This window comes from Sturnus vulgaris, unplaced genomic scaffold, assembly GCF_052056855.1.
Source record: "Sturnus vulgaris isolate bStuVul1 unplaced genomic scaffold, bStuVul1.hap1 Scaffold_195, whole genome shotgun sequence".
Lineage (NCBI taxonomy): Eukaryota > Metazoa > Chordata > Aves > Passeriformes > Sturnidae > Sturnus > Sturnus vulgaris.
The window spans coordinates 10856102-10879416 of NW_028276170.1; the positions used below are offsets into that span (position 1 = coordinate 10856102).

The following is a 23315-nucleotide window of genomic DNA, read 5'->3' on the forward strand; positions in this document are numbered from 1 at the left end:
CCACTTCCCACTGGTGGGGGCAAAGAGCACCCTCTGTGCCTTTGTGGTGGGAGCAGACAGTGTTGTCTCAAAGGAAAGGTCAAAGAGAGACCAAGCTGGACCTCTGCCTCCTGCCCCTCACCCCACAAGGGAAGAAGGGCACAAAACTGAGCACCTTTTTATTTTTTTTCTGTCCTGTCATTTCCAGGAGCTTGACTAGCTCGAAGGAGAGGATTCATAGGATTTCTTGAGGATCACTGCCAGTGCACAGCACACATGGCATCCCTCACCCCTTACATCATCATGGGATGGAGGGGTAGGAACCAACAACAGCCCTACCCCACTGCTCCAGAAGCCAAAACCCCCATGCAAGCATTTAGTTATGGCCTTCTTGGAGAACCACATTCCCACCCAAATCTTCCCCTCTGCAGCAGCTCATTCCCACAGGAACTGGCAGAGCAGATGGGGTTTGGACATTGGCTGGCTTCCATTGCACTCCTTGCCCTGGAGCTGGCACGGCAGGAGAAGGGCTCTGGTGAACTTTCTCCTCCTCCCATGTAGGCTCTAACCCAGCTGCCACAACTTCAAGTTCTCAGAGCACTTCTGGGCTCTGAGCAGTGGCCACGGGAGGAGGAGATGCAACTCCAAAGGCAGCAGTTCCCAGGCCCAGCTCCTGCCATCCCAGTGGGGCTGCTCGGTGGTTCAGGAGAGGAAGGGAAGGGCAAGTGCAGGTGGCAGTAGCTTATTTCAGACTGAAAGAGGGAAAGGTAATTTATTCATTTTGAAATCATGGCATTCAGGCTCTGATCTTTACCTGAAAGAGAAGTAGCACCTGCTTGTGTTAAATTTGGGTGAAGAACAACTGTTACATTTGATATGGTCAGCAGTTAAATTATCTGAGGGAAAATGTACAGCAAAAATTAGCATTCACAGAGAGACAGAAAACAGCAGGAGTTGGCAAAAGTGAAGAGGAAAAGAAAGCAAACCCTAAGCCAGTGTTTCACCCAAATCCAGGATTTTCTGTTTGTATGGAATGGGGTCCCTCCAGGTCCCTCCCCAGTCCTGCCCCCCAATAAACGGGACCGGGTGAACTGGGAAGCTTTATTGGGAACACTGGAGCAGCTGTGCTCGGGCAGAATGACAGCGGGGCTGGGTGTGGGACACACGACTCCTCTAAAATCAATGTGGGGATGTGTTGGAGTCAGTAAGTCAAGAATTTCTCTGAATCCTCCAGAGAGAGATCAGAGTGCAGGGATTGAATTAAAGTCTTGAGATGGATTGAAATATGTTAAGCCTCTCACACATAAAGCAGAGGTGAAGATTTAGGTTGTAGCACGAGGGAGCAATAAGTAAGTAAATGGAATAAGTTTTAAGTGCTTTTAGGGAGTAAAAGGTCTTAGAGGCCAGAGAAGTAGTACATGTTCTAGTGAAGGTTGAAAGACATGCTAGTGTTTCCTTCGAGGCTCCAAGAACCTGGCTTCAGACATAATAGAGTTAGAGTTAAGAATATTGCTTACATTTTTCAGTTAGAACAAGATAGGCCATGTACATAGTTTATATGTAGCACCGCACCACTCTGTGGATCCCAATGGAATTCTGCTCTCTGATGGAGGGCATCCACAGACCCCTTGGAGATGGATCCCAATGGCGTCCTGTGGATGCTCTACATCTCTGTCTTCTTGGTGCTCAGGGTCCCCCACAAACACGGAGTTCAGGGGGTCCATACACACTGGGGGCAGGTGGGAAGGCCCAGGTTCCTCCCCTGGCAGGGACAAGTCTGACACAGGCTCTGGCAGCAGCCTCTGGCTCTGCTGCATCCCTTTGCATCAGGAGCAGTGCTCTGCTGCAAGGCCTCAGCAGTGAGTCTGAATTGGCACGAATCACATTTATCACAAGCCGCATCCGGGAAACCCCAAATCCTTGAGAATTCTCACTTGGGACCACCCAAACCCTCCCCAGAACTCCCCTCCCCCACCCCTAACCCCCCCTTTCCTGTCCCCAGCTGTCCCCCCCTGCCCTGCCCCCCGAGCTGGCCCAGGCGGATACCATGTGGCACCGAGTCCTGGTGGCCCTGGTGGCCCTGGTGGCCCTGGCCGAGGCCTTGAGGACACCAAGCACCGTCCCCACGGCACTGGCTGAAGGCAAGGTCACGCTGTATCAGGCCCAAGTGGCCCTGGAAGAGCTAAAGGAGGCCAGGAAGGCCGAGGTGGCCCCGGCAGTGGCCCAGGGGACCCTGGGGGACGAGGACGAGCAGGAGCTGCGGGGCTCCAAGGGGTCCTGGCTGAGGCAGCAGTGATGATGATGTTGGAGTGGGAGGAGGAAGGGGCACAGCAGTGCCAGAGCTGGCTATGGGCTGGGCACAGGCTGGCCATGGGGCTGATGGTGCTGTGCAATGCTGTGTGTGAGTAAAAACCAGTATGGACCAGTATAGACCAGTATGGACCAGTAGAAACCAGTATAGACCAGAATAGACCAGTTTGGGTGAACTGGGCTCTGGGCCGGGCACAGGCTGGCCATAGGGCTGATGACACTGTGTGTCAGTAAAAACCAGTATAAACCAGTACAGACCAGGACAGACCAGTAAAATCCAGTACAGACCACTATAAACCAGTATGGACCAGTATAAAGCAGTACAGACCAGTACAGACCAGTTTGGGTGAGCTGAGCTCCAGGCTGGACATGGGCTGGCCTTGGGGTTGATGGTGCTGTGTGTGAGTATAAACCAGTATAGACCAGTATAAACCAGTATAGAGCAGTATGGGCCAGTATAGAGCAGTATGGGCCAGTACAGACCTGTACAGACCAGTACGGACCAGTACAGACCTTCCCCTGTCCCAGGATGGGGACATTGGGCTGGCACTGGGAGCACTGGGAGGGAACTGGTTTCGTGACGTTGAGATGGTGACATTGTTTTGGGGACAATGAGTTGGTGACACTGGGATGGGGCTGGGATGGAACTGGTGGCACTGGGACACAACTGGGAGCACTGGGACAGGATGGGGGATACTGGGATGGGACAGGGACACTGGAATGGAACTGGGAGCACTGGGCTGGTGGCACTGGGACAGGACTGAGGACACTGAGATTGAACTGGGGACACTGGGGTGGTGCCATGGGTGGCACTGGTGATGCTGAGATGGCACTGGGGACATTGGGACAGGACCAGCGACACTGGATTGGTGACACTGGGACAGAACTGCTGGCACTGTGATGGAACTGGGGACACTGGGTTGGTGACACTGAGCTGGCACTGGGAGCACTGGGCTAGTGACACTGGGACAGGACTGGTGGCACTGGGCTGGTGACACTGGTATGGGTCAGTGATGGGGTGGCACTGGGCTGGCACGGGGACACAACTGGGAGAACTGGGACAAGAACACTGGGACAGGATAGGGGACACTGGGATGGCACTGGGGACACTGGGCTGGTGATGACATTGGTATGGGGACACTGGGGATGTGGTACTGGGACAGGACTGGTGGCACTGGGATAGGACTGGGGACACTGGGCTGGAACTGGGTTAGTGACACCAGGCTGGTGGCACTGGGTTGGTGACACTGGTATGGTGACAATGGGGGGGTGGCACTGGGATGGGACTGGGAGCACTGGGATGGTGACACTGAGAGGGAACTGGTGGCACTGGGACACAACTGGGAGCACTGGGACAAGAACACTGGGACAGGATGGGGACACTGGGCTGGCACTGGGAGCACTGGGAGGGAACTGGTTTGGTGACATTGAGATGGTGACATTGGTATGGGGACAATGGTGTGGTGACACTGGGAGGGAACTGGAGACACAGATTGAACTGGTAGGACTGGGATGGTGACACTGGGACACAACTGGTGGCATTGGGATGGAACTGGTGACACTGGGACACAACTAGGAGCACTGGGACAAGAGCACTGGGACAGGATGGGGGACACTGGGATGGACTGGAGACACTGGGAGGGAACTGGGAGCACTGGGATGGTGAAATTGGTATGGTGGCAATGGGGCAGTGACACTGGGCTGGGAAGGAACTGGGAACACTGAGCTGGTGACACTGGGACAGGACTGGGGACACTGGGATGGGAGTGGCTTGGTGGCACTGGGGTTGAACTGGGGACACTGGGCTGGTGACACTGCGACTGAACAGGTGGCACTGGGATGGTGACACTGGGGCAGCCCTGGGGACACTGGGCTGGTGGCTCTGGGGTGTCCCCGGAGCGACTGCTCAGGTGCCACTGTGCTGGGTCCCCATGTCCCTGCAGTGTCTCTGGACGGCATGCTCTGCCCTGGGGGTGGCCGAGGACAGTCACCTGCTGCTGGCCCTGGGCACGGTGGCCGTGTCCTGCCAGGTGGCCCTGCAGGCCTTGCTGACATCGTGGTGACACCTGGCCACCATCGCCCGTGAGCACGGGGCCATGGCCCAGCACCTCCGTGACAGCACCCAGCGGGTGGCAATGGCCAGGGCCAGTGCCGAGGCCACTGTGGCCACCAGCAAGATCACTGCAGATGTCCAGGGGTGGCTGGAGACGGTGACATGACACCTGGGGTACTTGGAGGATGCTGTTAACAGGGACATGGTGGTGACACGTGTGGGACATGGTGACAGGGGTTCCCCAGAGGTGCCTGGGCCCTCGGGGACATCGTGGTGGCCTTGGGGACATCGGTGGAGGGACACAATGAGGTGACACGAAAGCTGGAGGTGGCCCAGGACGTGGCGGCGGGGCAGGGGTAGGGACAGGGTGGGGACATGGAAGTGGCACTGTCACCCCGAGGGACACTGGGAACCTTGGTGTCCTTGCCTTGGGGACATCAGAGCCACCCTGAGGTCGCCTGTCCTGTTTTGGGTCACTACAATGTCCCTGCAGTGTCCCCACGTGACCGCAGGTTGTCCCCCTGAATCGTTAAAAACCGGGATAATCACGGACAAAGGCGCTGTAACTAATTAAAGTTACAAAGTGGTGTGTTTATTCACCGGCACGGGAGTCACCTCCCAAAGGCGTGACCGCCCCGAACAAGGTTCTTTGCCCTCTATTTATTGCCCAAGATCTTACATACAATACATGTGCATAACCCCAGCACCTCCCATCCCCATCCCATATTAAAATGAGCCCATTCGTCCTTCACGCGTGCGCAGTTCTTCTCTTGAATTGGGTCGGTGCTCTCGAAATGGGTCAGTGGTCTCGATGGATGAAGTCAGGAGAGTCTTCATCAGGTCTCTGTGACCCTCTGGCACGATCCAAGGCCTCGTGCTTCATGATTAACGCATTATTATTTTATGTTCTTCTATACATAAGTTCATAATAGCAGATAATTATACCAATTAGCTCTTGCCTAAGCATCAAGTAATTACCTACCTAACTTACATCTTGGTCATGGAAACTCATTCTACCCTTAGCAAAAATCTTAACTCTTTAAAACCATGATTCAACTCTCCATGTCTGTGCCCCACCATGTCTTTGTCCCTCCATATCCCCACCCATGTCTCAGTTCAGTGTCTTTATTTTCACCCGTATTGGTTGTTTTAAAAGGATGAAGAAAAATGAAAAGCAAATCGAGGCTAAAAGAAAAGGATTTCCATGTCTGTGTGAGCTGAGAACCTATGTGCTTGAGTGGGAGGGAAAAACATTTTTTGGAGGACTTTCTACCCCACTGCATCCAAAATCTTGGTCTTTGCCTCAGTTCATCACCATTTGGCTATGGAAGACAACCTTGGGCAATAGGAAATGAAAATCCTGGAATCAGTGAGGTTGGAAAAGATCTCCAAGACAGTTGAGTATTCCTGGATGCCACCAGGACTGAACACAGAAGATTTTCTGGGGTTGAAAGTCAACAAATGTGCTCTCCTCAAGGAACTCCCAATGTCAGTTTGGGCCCCGATGGACGTTCCTGCCCCTGCATTCATCCAGGTGCCCACAGGGAGACAAGATGATGTACAGCCCCCCCAGCCAGGTGTCTTCCCAACAGGGATCACCAGGGCTCTGCCCAACGGGGGTCACTGGGGATCATCCAACACCGATCCTCCCATGGGGGATGGAGCTGAAGCAGAGCACGAAGCTCTTCCCACACTCGGGGCACTCACAGGGCTTCCCTTAGTGGAGCCTCTGTTGGTGTCGGGTCAAGTTAGAGCTCTGTGAGAAGCTCTTCCCACACTCAGGACACTCGTAGGGCCTCTCCCCAGTGTGGATGCGCCGGTGGACAGTGAGGGTGGAGTTGTGCTTGAATCCCTTCCCGCAGTCGGGGCAGCGGAAGGGCCTCTCCTCTGTGTGAATCCGCTCATGTTTGAGGAGATTGGAACTGGTCTGAAACCTCTTCCCACACTTGGGACACTCGTAGGGCCTCTCCCCAGCGTGGATGCGCTGGTGTCTTCTCAGATCAGAGCTCCACCCAAAGCTCTTCCCACATTTCGAGCAGCTGTAGGGCCGTTCCCCTGTGTGGATCCTCTGGTGTAGGATCAGCTGGGACCTGTAGCTGAAACCCTTCCCACATTCCAAGCACTTGTGGGGCTTCTCCCCTCCAGGAGGCTTCTCCACCAGCTCTGAGCTCTGCCTGGATCTCCGGCCGCATTCCCGGCTCAGGGAGGGTCTTTCCTCCTCGCAGCTCCCTGGGCTGGGTTTGCAGCCCCTCTTCCTGTGGGATCCCTCGGACGTTTCTTCCTTTTCCATCCACCCACGCCTTGGGAATTACAAATCCTGGTTTGGAGTAAAACACAAGAGAGCACCTTTGGCTGAGGGCTCCTCCTTCCCAAGTGCAACTCAGGAAGTCATTGGGCATCTTGTCTCTATAAGAACCTCCAAAACACAATGATTCAGAACAAAAATGATCCAAACATCAAGACACAGATCAAAAACTCCCCAGAAAGTAACTTTCAGCCAAAATCCCTTCCAAAATATAAAGATTCAGCCCCTGCAAAAAGCAAAGCAGCAACATTTAGCCCAATAAAGCTCACAAACACCAAGATTCACTCCTGTGAAAATCATGCATGGTCCTCTTCAGTCACCTGCTGCATGTGTGGGGAGCAACGCTCCTGGGGCTGGAGGGACGCTGTAGATATAGGGAGGTTTGGAATCTTGTGCTGCTTCCCGTTTCTACTCCTCCTCCTCCTGTGTCCCTGCTCTTCCTCACATTCCTTTTCCTCCTATTATTCCTCTACTTCCTGCACAATCCCACCTTCTCCTCCCATATGCATCGTTTGATCATTTTGTTCTTCAACCTTGCTTCTCCTTCCCTGCTCCTGCTGCCCCCAGGCCCAGCACCCACTGCCGGCTCCCTCTTCCCCCCAAACCCACAGCATCCCAGCGCAGGGGCAGCGATGGAGCTGGGGCAGCTCGGGCTGGGGCAGCGCTGGGCTCTCGGCCGCTCCCGCCCGCACTCGCTCCCCACTGCAGCCGCTGCCGCCACCACAGCGCGGGGGAGCCCGGCCTTGGCGCTCCCCCCCTCCCACCTCCCCAAATTCCCCTGCCGGGGGGCGCTGGGGCCCGGGCCGGGCGCAGGTGGCTCCAGGTGGGCAACGCTGGGAGCTGCGGCTCTGCCTGGACACTGTTGCGTCATCACCGCCGCGCGCTCTCATTGGCTCAGCGCTGCCCGAGGGGCGGGGCTGCACCAAGCCGGGACACCCTGCTCCAGGGGGGATGGCCCCAAAACGGGGGACCCCCATGCAAGGAACAACAGCAAAGGGTCTCTACAAACACAGGCTGCGAATCCGCTTGGACACAGGGCCGGGGACGTGGACATAAGAAAGTGACAGCAGAAGCCATCAGGGTCAGAAAATGTTATTAATTGACCACACAGACTGCTGCTCAGCCAAGGTCCTGCTCAATTCATGAACTCCCAGAAGAAGAAGTTTCTACAGCCCCTGAGGGATGAACCCCAGGGCTCAAAGTGGGCCCCATTCACCAGGTGACAAGCTTGAAATGCAGGAATTTTTATTTGCTCATAACTGTGATTGTCATTTACTGGGAAGTGATTTGATGCCTAAAATTGGAATGCAAACTAATACTGAAAAATGTGATACAGTGCCTAGTTCTGTTGTAACTTTTTGGATTATTTTTGGCAAGGCCTATGCTGAAGTGAACCCAGAAATTCAGGCAGCTCCAGGAAAATAGGGAAAATGAGATATGGAGCCTCTCCAAAGTACTTTGAAGCAAACAGGACAAGTGGGATCTAAAAGCAATACCGTATTCCAAGGGAGGGAAGGAAGGGCTTACAGCCTCTGATTGAGTCCCTGAAAAAGCTAGCGCTTTTGGAACCAGGGATCTCTCCCTATAATGCTCCTATGCTGCCAGTCAAGACATCAGATGGAATCAAGAGAATGCTACAGGACCTAAGGAAAATAAATGAGATTGTTCAACCCAGGCACCCCACAGTCTCACATCCTTACACCATCTTCAACCAGGTGCCCTCCTCACACTGACACCATTCAGTCCTTGATGGCAAAGATGCTTTCTGGGGATGCCCACTTACACAGGATGGTAAACTGGATTTTGCCTTTGAGTGGGAGCAAGAGGTAGAAGGGAAAATGGAAAAGACATGGACGGTCCTTCTGCAGGGATGCACGGAAGCACCAGCCTTATTGGGGCAAGCCTTGCAGAAAATATCACAAGAATTTACCCCACCCCCAGGGATTGGGTTAATGCAGGATGGGGATGACTTGCTGCAATCAGGAGGACAAGAAGTGGCAGAAGAAGCCTCTGGGAAATGGCTGAATGTTCAGGCTAAAAAGCATTTTTGAGTATTTGAAAAAAAAGAGCAAATGCTGGAGAAAATAGTTAGACATATTTTGACTGAAGGTTTGTGGTTTATAGACCCAGAGAGGGTCTAGAGAATCTCAGAAGTAATCCAGGACTGAAAAGGAGGTGCAAGAATTGTGAGCATTAATAGGAAACTGCAGGACCTGAATTGAGAGTTCTCTGTTCTATCCATAAGATTGCATCACTTTCTGAACCCCAAAAGCCTCAATGTTGCGGTATGGACAGAAGAAAAGCAACAAATAAAATGAAAAATAACAGAGAAAATGAAAATTAAAAATAACGAAATGATTGGTGCCCCAGCTATGGCTCTTCCATACTCAGAAAATAAATTTGAATCCTAGGTGTGTTATAAGTACATATTATATTATTGGCTTTTTGAAAATATCAAAATGAATGCTCTATGTTGGAAAACTTTCCTGTATGAACATAGTTTATTTTAGATCTGCGATTAACACAACTTAGAAATAGTAGTGGTAAATATATTTCTTTGAACTACAACATTTTGATGTGAAAAGCTTTTGTTCATGTAACTAACTCAGAGAATGGTAAAAAAGATAATCAGGAAATTCTTCACATTCATGGATTATGGGACACCAGAACCCCAGGGAGGGAAAAAATAATGATTTACAGGTTGGGGACAGTGATTCAGAATAATGCATGAAGGTCTATGAATATGCAACATGTTGCTGCATTTGGGAAGTGTTTTCTGAGTCAGTGTGTGCCCTTGGCTGAAGGCCAAGCATCCGGCCATTATAACCTTGGGCCAGAGCCAGGGCAGATATTCAATTATCTCCCTTGGAATTGATCTTTGCAATTCCTTACCCTGGGAATTCTCCACCTAGTGCGGGCTGGAGATAAGGGATGGATATTTCAAGCAGTCTGTGGCCAGAATCCTGTCTCTTGTGAAATCTCTGCCACAGGAAGCTGGGCTGGCACAGAGCCTGCCTTGGCACTTTGCTGTTCACAGCATCCACCCAGGACTCTGCCTCTCAATTACACTCACACACTGGGCTGCCTGCGATTCCACTGTTGGAAAGTATACCAAATTTAATTTTTTTTATATTCCATTTTACTAGTCAGGCTCGGTTTGCCTTTCTCTCAGGAAAGAAATTTTAAAAGGTTTTTTTTAAGGGATGTTGCACCACTCAACAGAGATGAGTTTAACATCTCAATACACTGGGAATAGCCCAAAAAATTCCCACAAAGATAACAACATTCAAGAAAACATCAAGGAAACATCAGCAAACATCAAGGAACACCCACCCCAGACACAGCCCCGGCATAGATGGAGACACCTGGTCTGGAAAAGACTGAGAAGGAAATCCAGGAGTGGGATCTCATTAACATCACAGGAGGAGAAATCCAGGTCCAATAGGAAACCAAAAACTAAGAACTACACAACCTGGAAGCAATAAACACTAAACCAATGGATTTCAATGGGTTCAGACTGTAAAATTTCAGGAAAAATCTAGCAAAATTCACATCTCATGGAATGATTTTCTCTGCACACCCGGGCTATGTGTGGATGAAATTATTTCTGTTGCACATCCTGACCAGGATCAAGTAATGCCTTAACTCTCTAACACTAAAGATATTGCTGGAGAGTTTTTTATTGTCCCTGCAGTTTCAGTGATAAGATTACACCATGAGAAAAAATTTTCACATTAATCCTACTTTTAGATTGTCAGGTGTTGGGGGTTGAATGCTTTGCTTTTCTTTCTGTGGAATTTCTCCCATTGTTATGCTAAGTAATTGTGGCTACACCTTAAAACGACAGATAATGTTCTCTCGTAGGGGGGTGGCTGGAGGGAGAGGGGGGGGGGGAACCGGAAAAGGAAAGGTGGGATAGGGGGGTCTGGAGCGGGGGACTGGCTCTCTCGCTTGGCTCCTGGAGTGGGAAGAGAACCTGGGCTCTGCTCTGGCATCTTCCCCTGTCATCCCAGCGCTGAGATCCACGCTCCCTGCCTTTGGACATCGCTCCGCTGCTCTCCCAGCTCACCCTACTACCTCCGGACACTCTGCTGAGCACCACGACCGACACCGTGAGGGGGAGTCACTTTCCCCATCCTCTCTCTCCCCTGGGCCGCGGCCGCCATCACCCAGCCCTCTTCAACTGCGCGGGACCTGCCCTGCCCCCACAGCACCGGTAACAGCACAGGGAGACGGCCTGCGGCCAGAAGGGACTGGAGCGGAGCTAGACTGTTTCTGTTTGCCAATTTTTATAGCTGTTGTTGTTTTTTTTCTGCTTTGTTAAATACCAGTAAAGAACTGTTATTCTCATCCCCATATCTCCTGCCTGAAGGTGTCTGAATTGGACCTAAAATAATTAAAAGGGAGGGGGATTGCACTCTGCATCGCAGAAAAAGGGCTCCTGCCTTTCCTTAGACCATACCTGTCTTTCAAACCGAGACAGATTTTGGCGCCCGGAACGTGGGGCATTGCCTGAGGGCATTGAGAGAGGGGTAGAAAAGGGGATAACAGTTCTTAAATTACCCAAGCTTGTGGTAGGTGACACCATGCTGTCCAGCTTACCCTGGATTGGCCTCCATGTGGTCACTGCTATATCTCTCCCATTTGCAAGCCCTTTTTTAAACATGAGTTTCATAACCAAGGTTACTGTGGCTATTATCCAGTTTATTATGTGGGTTGATCAGTTGAGGAATTCATGGATTTTTAATTTTCTCTGGAAGATGGCCACATGGATTCAGAGCTATCACACTCTAAGTGTGTGTTTCTGGGGCTACTTCAATAATGGTACTTACTGTGAGGAAGTGGCAGCAGGTGAAATTTTTTCTCAACCCATCACAGGGTTTTTGAAGTTCACCCCACCAGTCTTCAAGGGGTTCCAATCCACTTTAAATGCTAATGACATTATATTGTGGCTAGTGTTGCTTATATCCCTGTTAAACCTGTTCTATCTAACATTCAGAGATAAGGGGAGATTGACTTGGATAACAACCCTGATACCTACCCGAGGAAATAGTGATGTTACCCCAGAGCCTGATCCTGTCCCAGAGACTAGGGAGGTTACCCCAGAGCCTGATCCTATCCCAGAGACTAGGGATATTACCCCAGAGTTTGACCCTGCTCCACAGCCCACCTCGGAAAGGAACCACCCAGAATGGGTGGGGGTGCTAGCAAAGGAGATACGTGAGATGGGCCAGATGCTGAAGGAGTACCTCTCCCCAGCTGGTGAGAAACCCTCCCCCTGCCTTAAAGAGGGAGACTCTGGTGGTGCAGCAGTGGGACCCACAGATGTTACATCTGTCCAGGTTCCAGCTGAACTGCAAGGGCACTCACAGCCAGCAGCAGTTGCCCCTGTGGAAACTAGGAAGTCTAAGATGAAAACAAGGCACCTAGATAATAAGGGTCAGGAAGGGGGCCCCTCACAACCAGCAGGGGAGCCAGAAGTTGAGATCATCACCGAGTCCCTGTCATACGAGAGTCTCCGTAACCTGCGAAAAGACATTGTACGACGGGGCCGTGAGGCTTTTACAACCTGGTTACTGCGGGTCTGGGACCTTATGGGTACAGGTGTGCAACTGGATGGTACTGAGGCAAGGAATTTGGGAGCCTTGACCCAGGACTCAGGTGTGGACCAGGTATTTGTAAGGGAGACAGGTCTCCTTTCCCTCTGGGAGCGACTTTTAATGAGTGTGAGAGAGAGATTTGTCCACAGGGAAAGAATGCAGGAGTACCACCAGAGAACACGTTGGAATACCCTTGAGGAAGGGATCCAAAAGCTGAGAGAAGTGGCAGTACTGGAGGTGCTCTTTGGGAGGGATGGACAGCATGACAATGACCCTGACAAGGTCAGGTGCACAGGGCAGATGTTGTGGAATCTGGCAAACCTGGGCCCATCTCAATATACCCCCTTTATTGCAATGATTGATGCTGATACCAACCAAGTGACAGTGGGTTCTGTTGCCAACAGGCTCAGGAATTATCAGAGTATGATGGCTGGCCCAGTGCAGGCTCATGTCTCTGCTGTGGCTAAGGACCTCAGAGAGGAGTTTAAGGAGGAGATGAAGGAGATAAGGGAAGAGGTGAGGAAGATCAGTGCAGCACCAGTGAGAGTCATGGACCCCAAAAGTAGAGCCCAACGCCCCCCAGCTAGGGAGAGAGGGTACACCCCACGTGCTGACCTGTGGTTTTTTCTACGTGACCACGGGGAAGACATGAGAAGGTGGGATGGGAAACCCACTTCTGTCCTGGCAGCACGGGTGCGCCAAATCAGGGAGGGGAACACCAACAGAGGGAACTCCACTAAAGTGAGGGTAGCCTCAGCCTCCCATGGAGGTGCAGGGTATTACAGAAGGGAGGATGATCTGTCAGATCCCCTTGAAGGAACCTCCAGTATGTATGCCCAGGAGAGAAATAATAACCAGGGCTAGAGGGGCCCTGCCTCTAGCCAGGGAGAGGCACGGGAAAACCGGATCTTTTGGACGGTGTGGATCCGATGGCCTGGCACATCAGAGCCACAGGAACACAGAGCATTGGTTGACACTGGTTCACAATGTACATTAATACCATCAGGACATGTCGGAAAGGAACCTGTTTCAATTGCTGGGGTTACAGGGGGATCTCAGGAATTGACTCTGCTGGAGGCTGAGGTGAGCCTGACTGGGAAAGAGTGGCAGAAACATCCAATTGTGACTGGCCCAGAGGCACCATGTATCCTAGGCATAGACTTCCTCAGGAATGGCTATTACAAAGACCCAAAGGGACTCAGGTGGGCTTTTGGAATAGCTGCTGTGGCAGCAGAGGGCATTAAGCAGTTGAACACCCTGCCTGGGCTATCAGAAAACCCATCTGCAGTGGGACTCCTCAGGGTGAAAGAGCAACAGGTGCCAATTGCTACCTCAACAGTGCACCGCCGGCAGTACCGGACGAATCGAGATGCCGTGATCCCCATCCACAAGATGATCCGTGAGCTGGAGAGCCAAGGGGTGGTCAGCAAAACCCACTCACCCTTCAACAGCCCCATCTGGCCTGTGCGTAAATCGGAAGGAGAATGGAGATTGACAGTGGACTATCGTGCACTGAATGAGGTGACTCCACCGCTGAGCGCTGCCGTGCCGGACATGCTGGAACTGCAGTACGAGCTGGAGTCCAAGGCAGCAAAGTGGTACGCCACCATTGACATCGCCAATGCATTCTTCTCCATTCCTCTGGCAGCAGAGTGCAGGCCTCAGTTCGCTTTCACCTGGAGGGGTGTGCAATACACGTGGAACCGACTGCCCCAGGGGTGGAAACACAGCCCCACCATCTGTCATGGGCTGATCCAGGCTACACTGGAGAAGGGTGGAGCTCCAGAACATCTGCAGTACATTGATGACATCATTGTGTGGGGGGATACGGCAATGGAAGTATTTCAGAAAGGAGAAAAGATCATTGAGATTCTGCTGGGAGCCGGCTTCGCCATTAAAAAGAGCAAAGTCAAAGGGCCTGCCCAAGAGATCCAGTTCCTGGGAGTAAAGTGGCAAGATGGACGGCGCCAGATCCCCAGTGAGGTCATCAATAAGATCACTGCAATGTCTCCACCAACCAGCAAGAAGGAAACACAAGCCTTCCTAGGTGCCATAGGCTTTTGGAGAATGCACATTCCTGAGTACAGCCAGATTGTGAGCCCTCTTTACCTGGTCACCCGCAAGAAGAACGATTTCCACTGGGGCCCTGAGCAGCAGCAAGCCTTTGCCCAGATCAAGCGGGAGATTGCTCATGCAGTAGCCCTTGGCCCAGTCAGGACGGGACCAGATGTGAAGAACGTGCTCTACTCTGCAGCCGGGAACCATGGTCTGTCCTGGAGCCTTTGGCAGAAGGTGCCTGGTGAGACGCGAGGCCGACCACTGGGGTTCTGGAGCCGAAGCTACAGAGGGTCCGAGGCCAACTACACTCCGACAGAGAGGGAGATCTTGGCCGCCTATGAAGGGGTCCAAGCTGCCTCAGAGGTGGTTGGCACAGAAACACAACTCCTCCTGGCACCCCGACTGCCAGTGCTGAGCTGGATGTTTAAAGGAAAGGTTCCCTCAACCCACCATGCCACTGACGCCACATGGAGTAAATGGATTGCCCTCATCACACAACGTGCCCGTATTGGAAACCCGAATCGCCCTGGGATTTTGGAGATTATTACCAACTGGCCGGAAGGGGAAGACTTTGGCCTTGCCGACGAAGAGGAACAGGAACAGGTGACCCGGGCCGAAGAAGCCCCACCGTATAACCAACTGCCAGCAGATGAAACATGCTATGCTCTTTTCACTGATGGTTCCTGCCGCATCGTGGGGATGAACCGGAAGTGGAAAGCAGCCGTATGGAGCCCCACACGACAGGTTGCACAAGCTACCGAAGGAGAAGGTGGATCGAGTCAACTTGCTGAACTCAAAGCTGTTCAGCTGGCCCTGGACATTGCTGAAAGAGAGAAGTGGCCAAAACTCTACCTTTACACTGATTCATGGATGGTAGCCAATGCTCTGTGGGGATGGCTGGAAAGGTGGAAAAAGGCTAACTGGCAACGTAGGGGAAAACCAATCTGGGCTGCCAATGAATGGAAAGACATTGCCACCCGGGTAGAGAAGTTGCCTGTGAAAGTCCGTCACGTAGATGCCCATGTCCCCAAGAGTCGGGCTAATGAGGAACACCGACACAATGAGCAGGTAGATCAGGCTGCACAGATAGAGGTGTCGAAGATAGATTTAGACTGGCAGCACAAGGGAGAGTTGTTCCTGGCTCGATGGGCCCATGATGCCTCAGGTCATCAGGGCAGAGATGCCACATATAAGTGGGCACGAGACCGAGGGGTGGATCTAACCATGGACAGTATTTCTCAAGTTATCCATGACTGTGAGACGTGCGCTGCCATCAAGCAAGCCAAGCGGGTGAAGCCCCTCTGGTATGGGGGGCGATGGTCCAAATATAAGTATGGAGAGGCCTGGCAGATTGACTACATCACACTGCCTCAAACCCGCCAGGGCAAGCGCTATGTACTGACCATGGTGGAAGCCACCACTGGATGGTTGGAGACCTACCCTGTGCCTCATGCCACTGCTCGGAACACCATCCTGGGCCTGGAAAAACAAGTTCTTTGGAGGCATGGTACCCCTGAGAGAATTGAGTCAGACAATGGGACTCATTTCAAGAACAGCCTTATAAACACCTGGGCTAGAGAACACGGCATTGAGTGGGTGTACCATATCCCCTACCATGCACCAGCTGCAGGGAAAGTTGAACGGTGCAATGGCCTGCTTAAAACCACCTTGAAGGCACTGGGTGGGGGAACTTTCAAGAACTGGGAGATTAATCTACCAAAGGCCACCTGGTTAGTGAACACCCGAGGTTCCACTAACCGAGCAGGCCCTGCCCAATCTGAGCCCTTGGGAATATCGAATGGAGATAAGGTTCCAGTGGTACACATGAGAGGTATGCTAGGAAAAACTGTTTGGGTGAATCCTGCCTCCAGCAAAGACAATCCCATCCATGGAGTTGTATTCGCTCAAGGACCAGGTTGCACCTGGTGGGTGATGCAAAAGAATGGAGAGACCAGATGCATACCCCAAGGAGACCTTGTTTTAGGGTGAAATACCTATAGTACTGTGCCTATGTCTCTAACTGCATGTATGTATATATAATGTAACAGTTTAATTTGATATAGCATATTAGTATGGGAGAAATTCAGGGGTGGATAATGTTGGGGGTTGAATGCTTTGCTTTTCTTTCTGTGGAATTTCTCCCATTGTTATGCTAATTAATTGTGGCTACACCTTAAAATGACAGATAATGTTCTCTCGTAGGGGGGTGGCTGGAGGGGGAGGGGGGGGGGGAACCGGAAAAGGAAAGGTGGGATAGGGGGGTCTGGAGCGGGGAACGCTGTCTCGCTTGGCTCCTGGAGTGGGAAGACCACCTGGGCTCTGCTCTGGCATCTTCCCCTGTCATCCCAGCGCTGAGATCCACGCTCCCTGCCTTTGGACATCGCTCCGCGGCTCTCCCAGCTCACCCTACTACCTCCGGACACTCTGCTGAGCACCACGACCGACACCGTGAGGGGGGAGTCACTTTCCCCATCCCCTCTCTCCCCTGGGCCGCGGCCGCCATCACCCAGCCCTCTTCAACTGCGCGGGACCTGCCCTGCCCCCACAGCACCGGTAACAGCACAGGGAGACGGCCTGCGGCCAGAAGGGACTGGAGCGGAGCTAGACTGTTTCTGTTGCCAATTTTTATAGCTGTTGTTGTTTTTTTCTGCTTTGTTAAATACCAGTAAAGAACTGTTATTCTCATCCCCATATCTCCTGCCTGAAGGTGTCTGAATTGGACCTAAAATAATTAAAAGGGAGGGGGATTGCACTCTGCATTGCAGAAAAGGGGCTCCTGCCTTTCCTTAGACCATACCTGTCTTTCAAACCGAGACAGGGGGGACTCCAGAATTTGGGCGGTAATGGCGGCAGGATCCCTGGATTTTGGGGAAACCCGGAGACTGGAGGAGCAGCATCCCAGTTTGGGGGGGAGATTGGAGGGGGACCCTTGAATTGGTGGGTTCTGGGTGGTCGGTGTGACATCCCCAATTCTGGGGGTGTGGGGAATATGAGGTCTGGAGGTAATGGGGGGTTTTGGTGGAGTGGGCTCGATTTTGTGGGAGTGATGGCTTGGGGTACCCCGAATTTCAAGGGTGGTGGGGAAGCACCAATATTTAAAGGGGGTACCAATTTTGGGACAGACTCTTGGACTGGGGTATTGTGGGCGTGGACTGATGTGGGAGGACCCCTGAATTGAGGGGGATGGGTGCGGGGGGCTCCCAATTTGGGAGGGAAATTGGGGGGTCACCCCTGAATTGGGGGAAGATCATGCGTTGAGTAACTCTAAATTTTGGTGTTTGTAGTTGGGAGAAGCCCAACTTTGGGGGCAGCAGACAACCTTGAATTGGGGGACTCTGGGGGAGAGAACCCCAAGTTTTGGGGATCAATGTGGGGGGGAAGGCAGTGGGGGGGGTCAATTTTAAGTGAATGACTGTGGGGAGCCCCCATTTTACCCTGCCCCACACTGGGGCGTCCCTCTGGGGTTCTCCCTGACCCCCCTCTTCCCCAGATGATTTTGGGGGTGCGCCGGGCCGGGGGCTTCACCCGCCGGTTGGGGGTCGAGTGCTCGAGTGCGGACGAGGCGCTGGCGGCTGCTGGGGCTGGGGCTGACATCGTCCTGCTGGACAACCTGAGCCCCCAGGTGAGCCCCAAAACCGGAGGGGGGCCAATAGTGGTGGGACCCCAAGTGTGGGCTGGACCCCAAAAATGGGAGTTTGGATTCTAAAAATGGGGATAAACCCCAAAAATGGGGCACAGATCTCCCTAAAAAGGTGGGTAAAGGCATAGGTTTGACCTCTTCCCCCACCAGGTGAGCTTCCAAAATCTGGCAGGGGCCCCCAAGAAAGGGAGGACCCTTCAAGTGTGAGCCTGGACCCCAAAAATGGGGGTCAAGACCCTTTAAAAAGAGAGACAGACCAGTGAAATGGGTTGAACCCAAAAAAGTGGGGGTAACCACATAGATCCTGGCTCTGTTATCCCCAGCTGAGACCCAAAATCGAGGAGAGTGGCAAAAATAGGGTAAGGCTACACCAGTAAAATGGGGATCTGCTGTAAATGTGGGGCAGCCCTAATGATATGAGGGAGAATCCCAATTACGGTGGAGTCAGAGGGTTGGGTAATCCCAATTTGGGAGGTTTAGGGTGAAGGGACCCTTGACTTGGGGAGTTTAGGTGGGGGGATTGTAATTTGGGGGTCAGTGGGTGGGCAAATGCAGAGATTGGAGGCTTTGAATAGGAGGTCACAATTTTGGGGCGTTCTGGGTGGGGGGACAGCCCAAATTTGGGGTTGTTCTGGAGGTCAGTGGTTGGTGGTGCCCCCAGTTGGGCAGATGTTGGGTGGGAATCTATTTATATTGAGTTTTTATTGGGTTTAATCAGGATAACCCTTGATTTGGAGGGGTTGGAGGTGGACACCCGAATTTTGGAGCTCAGTGGGTAGAACAATCCCTGAATTGGGGGTTTCCTGTGGGGGAGGTCCCACATTGGGCAGATTTGGGCCAATTTGGGGGGGGATTCTGCACTATGTAGCATCCAGTATACATCCATATGTCCAGTGTACCCCCAAATTTTGGGGAGGGGGTGCTCCCTGCTAACAGGGTGTCCCCCCAGGAGCTGCACTCGGCTGCGGCGCAGGTCAAGGCTGCACATCCCGGAGTGACGGTGGAGGCCAGCGGGGGCATCGTTTTGGGGACCCTCCCCCAGTTTTTGGGGCCCCACATCGACGTGGTGTCCATGGGGTGTCTGACCCACAGTGCCCCCGCCCTGGACTTTGCGCTGCAGGTGCTGGAACCCTAAAATCCATCCCCCTGACCCTGAAAACCCAGCCTAGGACCCCAAAAATCCATCCTAGGACCCTAAAAACCTACTCTGGAACCCCAAAACCCAACCTGAGATGCCCAAATCCATCCTGGGGAGGGTGAAACTCACTGTGAAACTCCAAAATCCACCCTGGGAATCCTCTAACCCCAAAGGCCTTCCACTAAGGGGTCTGCGAAAACTGGCGCTGGGACCCACAAAATGTATCTTGGAACTGCCTAAATCAACTCTGGGACCCCAAAATTCCACCCTGAGGCCCTCCAGAACCCACTCTGGGACCTCCAAAACCCCCCTGAGACCCCACAAAGCCCACCCTGAGGATCCCAAATCTCCATCCTGGGCTACTCCCACTCACCTCCCCCCTCTAAGGTGGACCCAAAATTCCACCCTGAGGTCTCCCCATCCCCCTTTCATCTTTGTACCCCCAAATAAACCCCTACCTCACCTCCCCCACTTGTCCCCCCCAGTTTTTTCAGGGGTCCAAACTCCAGGTGGGGGGAGGGTCCAGACCCAGTTTGAGGATTCCAGACCCCAGTTTGAGAGGCCCAGGTGCCAGGGTGGAGACCTGAGACCTCAGTGTGAGGATCCCAGATCACGCTGGAGGGCTGCAGATCCCAGTTTGGGGGAACCAGATCTCAGTTTAAGACTCCCAGACCCAGTTTAAAGAACCCAGATTACAGTTTGAGGGCCCCTGACCCCAGTTTAGGAGTCCAGGACCTGAACCCCCAATCTGAGGGACCCAAACCCCAGTTTAGGGGTATCAGATCTCAATGTGAGGGTCCCAGACCCACCAGCAGCACACCTGGCAGCACCATAACACTGGGAATTAGGATCAGAGAAGTCCTGCTGTAAATCACAAAATCAGGGTCTAATTCCTGGCCTGATCCCACCCACCCCATCACACCTGTGTGCCCACCTGCCCGCAGGTACCTTTGGGATGTCTTAAAAGAAATTTGAAAAGCAATTACTTAAAACTTAAAAAACTAACTTTATTTACAAAACTATAGTTGGCTTGCCAGCCATAATCCTTAGGACAAAGTGATCTCCAGGCTCAGGGACGCCTGTATGACCCTTCAGACTTAAAGTGCTGCCCAAGTCTGGGGCTGGGGTTGGATCCAGCCACACCCAGAGCCTTCTCTGAGAAGAACCCTGGGAAGTCAAGGAGTCCTTTCTGCACCTTGTGAATCAGCAGGAGGGTGTCCCTGATCAGTCGAGCCTGAATGTCCCACTCTGGGCACAACAGGCCCCCAGCTCAGCAGTGCCAGCACCACAGAGCTCGCAGGGACTGTCCCGGTGTCCGCTGCTCCTTCGGCTCCTCAGGATCGAGCTGCTCTGAGCTGCCAGACAAGGCGTGAGTTCACCCCCATCTTTCTGCAAGGCCTGAAGTTCTGTGACCAAAACAGAGCCGAGATGAGTTCCCGTGTTTGTAGAGACCCCCCCACTCTCCCAGCCCTCACTCCCCACTCCCCACTGAAATCCAGAGCAGGCAGCTCCTCGCTCTGGTCCTGGGGATGTCACACGATGGTCCCTGGGCACAGAGCTCTGTCAGCCCCTGCTGTTCCCCAGCACGATCCCAAACAACCAGGGACCACCAGCAGCCTGGATGTGGCACTGGGCAGGGGCTGGGGGGGACAGGGGCTGCCCAAAGAGGGACCCCGGGCTGGGGCTCATGAACCTGATGGTCCAGTCTTGCACACATTGCTGAGGGTCCCTCAGGTACTGCAGGCTCTGATGAAGGTGCTGCTCAGCCCTGCTGCTGTCCTTTTCCATCTGGAGCGACCACAAAGATGTGGCATTGTCACACATCTTCCAGGTGGCTGGAGCAGCCCCTCCTGGCAGCAGCCCCATTACCAAGAGCCCTCCTCCCTCCCACTGGGTGCAGGAAGGGGAGATGGGACTGGAGGAGACCCCTGGGGCTCTGTTCTTGAGCCAGGAGCAAGGATGCAGCTCCAGGCTGTGGGGTCTCTTCCCCAGGCCCAGCTGCAGAGCCCACGGCCCAGCACAGTCCCTGGGGCACATCCTCACCAAGCAGTCAGCCATCCTCCAGGTCTGCCCTGTCTTCACCACGTGCTTCAGCTCCTTCCACTTGAGGAGCTCTGCGATAGCAAGGACGGCATTCCTGGAGGCCTGTGGAACAGCAGGAACTGGGAGATGGCTCCAGGGCCTGGGAAAGTTGACCTGGGGTGACTCTGCCTTTAGGGAGCTGCCAAAACATCCGGGAATGGCCCCCAGGTACAGGGATTGAGGCCCAAATGCCTGCTCTCCAACACCTTTGGGGACACACCTGTCCACACCTCGGTGTCCTGGCCTGGTGCTGAGCCCTGCTGGAGTGGGCAGGGCAGGTGCTGGCAATGCCAACTTGGCTCTGCAGGGACCCTTCCCTGGGCTGTGCTTGGGGAATGCTGCCCAAGGCCTGGAGCCCCAGGGGGGGTCAGCCACCCCTCTCCGTGTCAGTGCTCAGCCTTGGCAGCAGTGCCTGGCCCACCCTGGGGGCCTCGTCATTCATGGGGAGGATGAGCAGGGCCAGGACACTGCACGCAGTTCTTCATCCACTTCTTCCCCTTCCCCAGCCCTGCCCTCAGCAGCCTCTGAAGGAGCGCATGCAGCGCTCCCACACCCAGCTTTCCTCCTGGAAGGAACGAGGAAAGGGGAGCTTCAGGAGCAGCAGCTCCCTGCCCATAGTGATGTGAAAAACGAGGTTCACTTTCCTGGTAAATTTTACAAGGTTTAATTAAAAAAGAAAAAAAAGACAAATAGGAGACTAAGACAGTAAAGCAAAGGGTTAATGTGGCTGGGTGCTGGGTATTCAGCCAAGGCCACACACTCAGAAAACACTTCCTTAAATGCATCAATCTGTTGCATATTCATTGACCTTCATTATTCAAAATCATCAACCCCAACTTGTAAATCAACTTTTTTTGTAGCCATCCTGTCCTACTCCCCATCAATAAATTCCTTTCCTGGAGTTCTGGTTATCTTCATCCAGATAGGATAATCTAATGTCTTGGTTTAATTTTAATTTTTTAATTTCCTGGCCAACACACCAAATAATGTTATAGTTTTGAGTTGCCAATTTAAATATACTCATTTTCTGTTGTGAGACAGAACCAGGAGCAAAAGAGCAAGTCAGGCCTAAAACTTAGAAGGGTATAAAAAACTTTATGAACTACACAAAGAAAGAAAAGCAAATTCAGAATAAGATCTTCAGGCCATTCTTTCCTCCTGTTGGGGGTTGAATTGTTCCCTTTTCTTTCTGTGGAATTTTTCCCATTGTTATGCTGAGTACTTGTGGCTACACCTTAGTAGCAATAGTTTTCTCTTGCGGGGGGGGGGGGGGGGGGAGACCGGAAAAGGAAAAGGTGGGAGAGGGGTCTGGGAGGGCACTCTCTCTCTCTCTCTCACTTCGCCCATGGAGTGGAAGGGGGATGCCCTGTGCTCGGATCTGGCATCTCCCCTGCCATCCCAGCACTGAGATCCACGCTCCCTGCCGTTGGACATCGCTCTGCTGCTCTCCCACCTCACCCTGCTACCTCCGGACACTCTGCTGAGCACCACGACCGACACCGTGAGGGGGAGTCACTCCCCCATCCCTCTCACCCCTGGGCTGCTGCCGCCATCACTCCAGCCCCTCTTCAACTGCTCGGGACCTGCCCTGCCCCCAGCACCGGTAACTGAGCACAGGGAGAGAGGGCTTTGGCCAAAGGGATTGGAACTGAGTTACACTGTTCCGTTCTGTTGTCAGTTTTTATAGCTGTTGTTTCTGCTATTTTGCCTTGTTAGATCTCAGTAAAGAACTGTTATTCCTATCCCCATATCTTCTGCCTGACAGGCTCTGATTTGAAACTAAAATAATTAGAAGGGAGGGGGTTGCACTCTGCATCTCAGGAAAGGGGTTCTTGCCTTTCCTTAGAAAATACCTGTCTTTCAAACCAAGACAAGATGACATTGGCCCAATGTCAGACACCCACCAGAGCCACTCTGACCCTGCCCCTCCAGCTGCAAGGGAAGAGAACGTTTAACCAGTAGCTCCAGGAGCAGATTAAGACAGGACGAGCAAACACACCAAACAGCAAAACGGATGTCACAGACATAGCCTGGGCTCAGCAAGAAAATTTATTACCAACCAAATCATAGCAATAGAAGGAAAAGAGACAGAAATCTCTCAAACCCGTTCCCCATCACCCAATGGGGATAACCAGGAACACAGATCACCA

General features: G+C 52.7%; 1 protein-coding gene across 1 annotated transcript; it reads left to right on the forward strand.

The window, feature by feature from the left end:
- Positions 1-11659: 11659 nt before the first annotated feature.
- LOC148218072 (uncharacterized) lies at positions 11660-13949 on the forward strand. The gene is made up of 2 exons (XM_088158160.1): positions 11660-11704; positions 11744-13949. The coding sequence occupies exon 2, from the start codon at positions 11873-11875 to the stop codon at positions 13109-13111; it is 1239 nt and encodes a 412-aa protein (XP_088014286.1). The 5' UTR covers positions 11660-11704; positions 11744-11872; the 3' UTR covers positions 13112-13949.
- The last annotated feature ends 9366 nt before the right edge of the window (positions 13950-23315 follow it).

What these genes read in the sequence shown, in the direction of transcription:
- LOC148218072 (XM_088158160.1), top strand. Translation starts at nt 11,873, where the DNA reads ATGGGCCAGATGCTGAAGGAGTACCTCTCCCCAGCTGGTGAGAAACCC.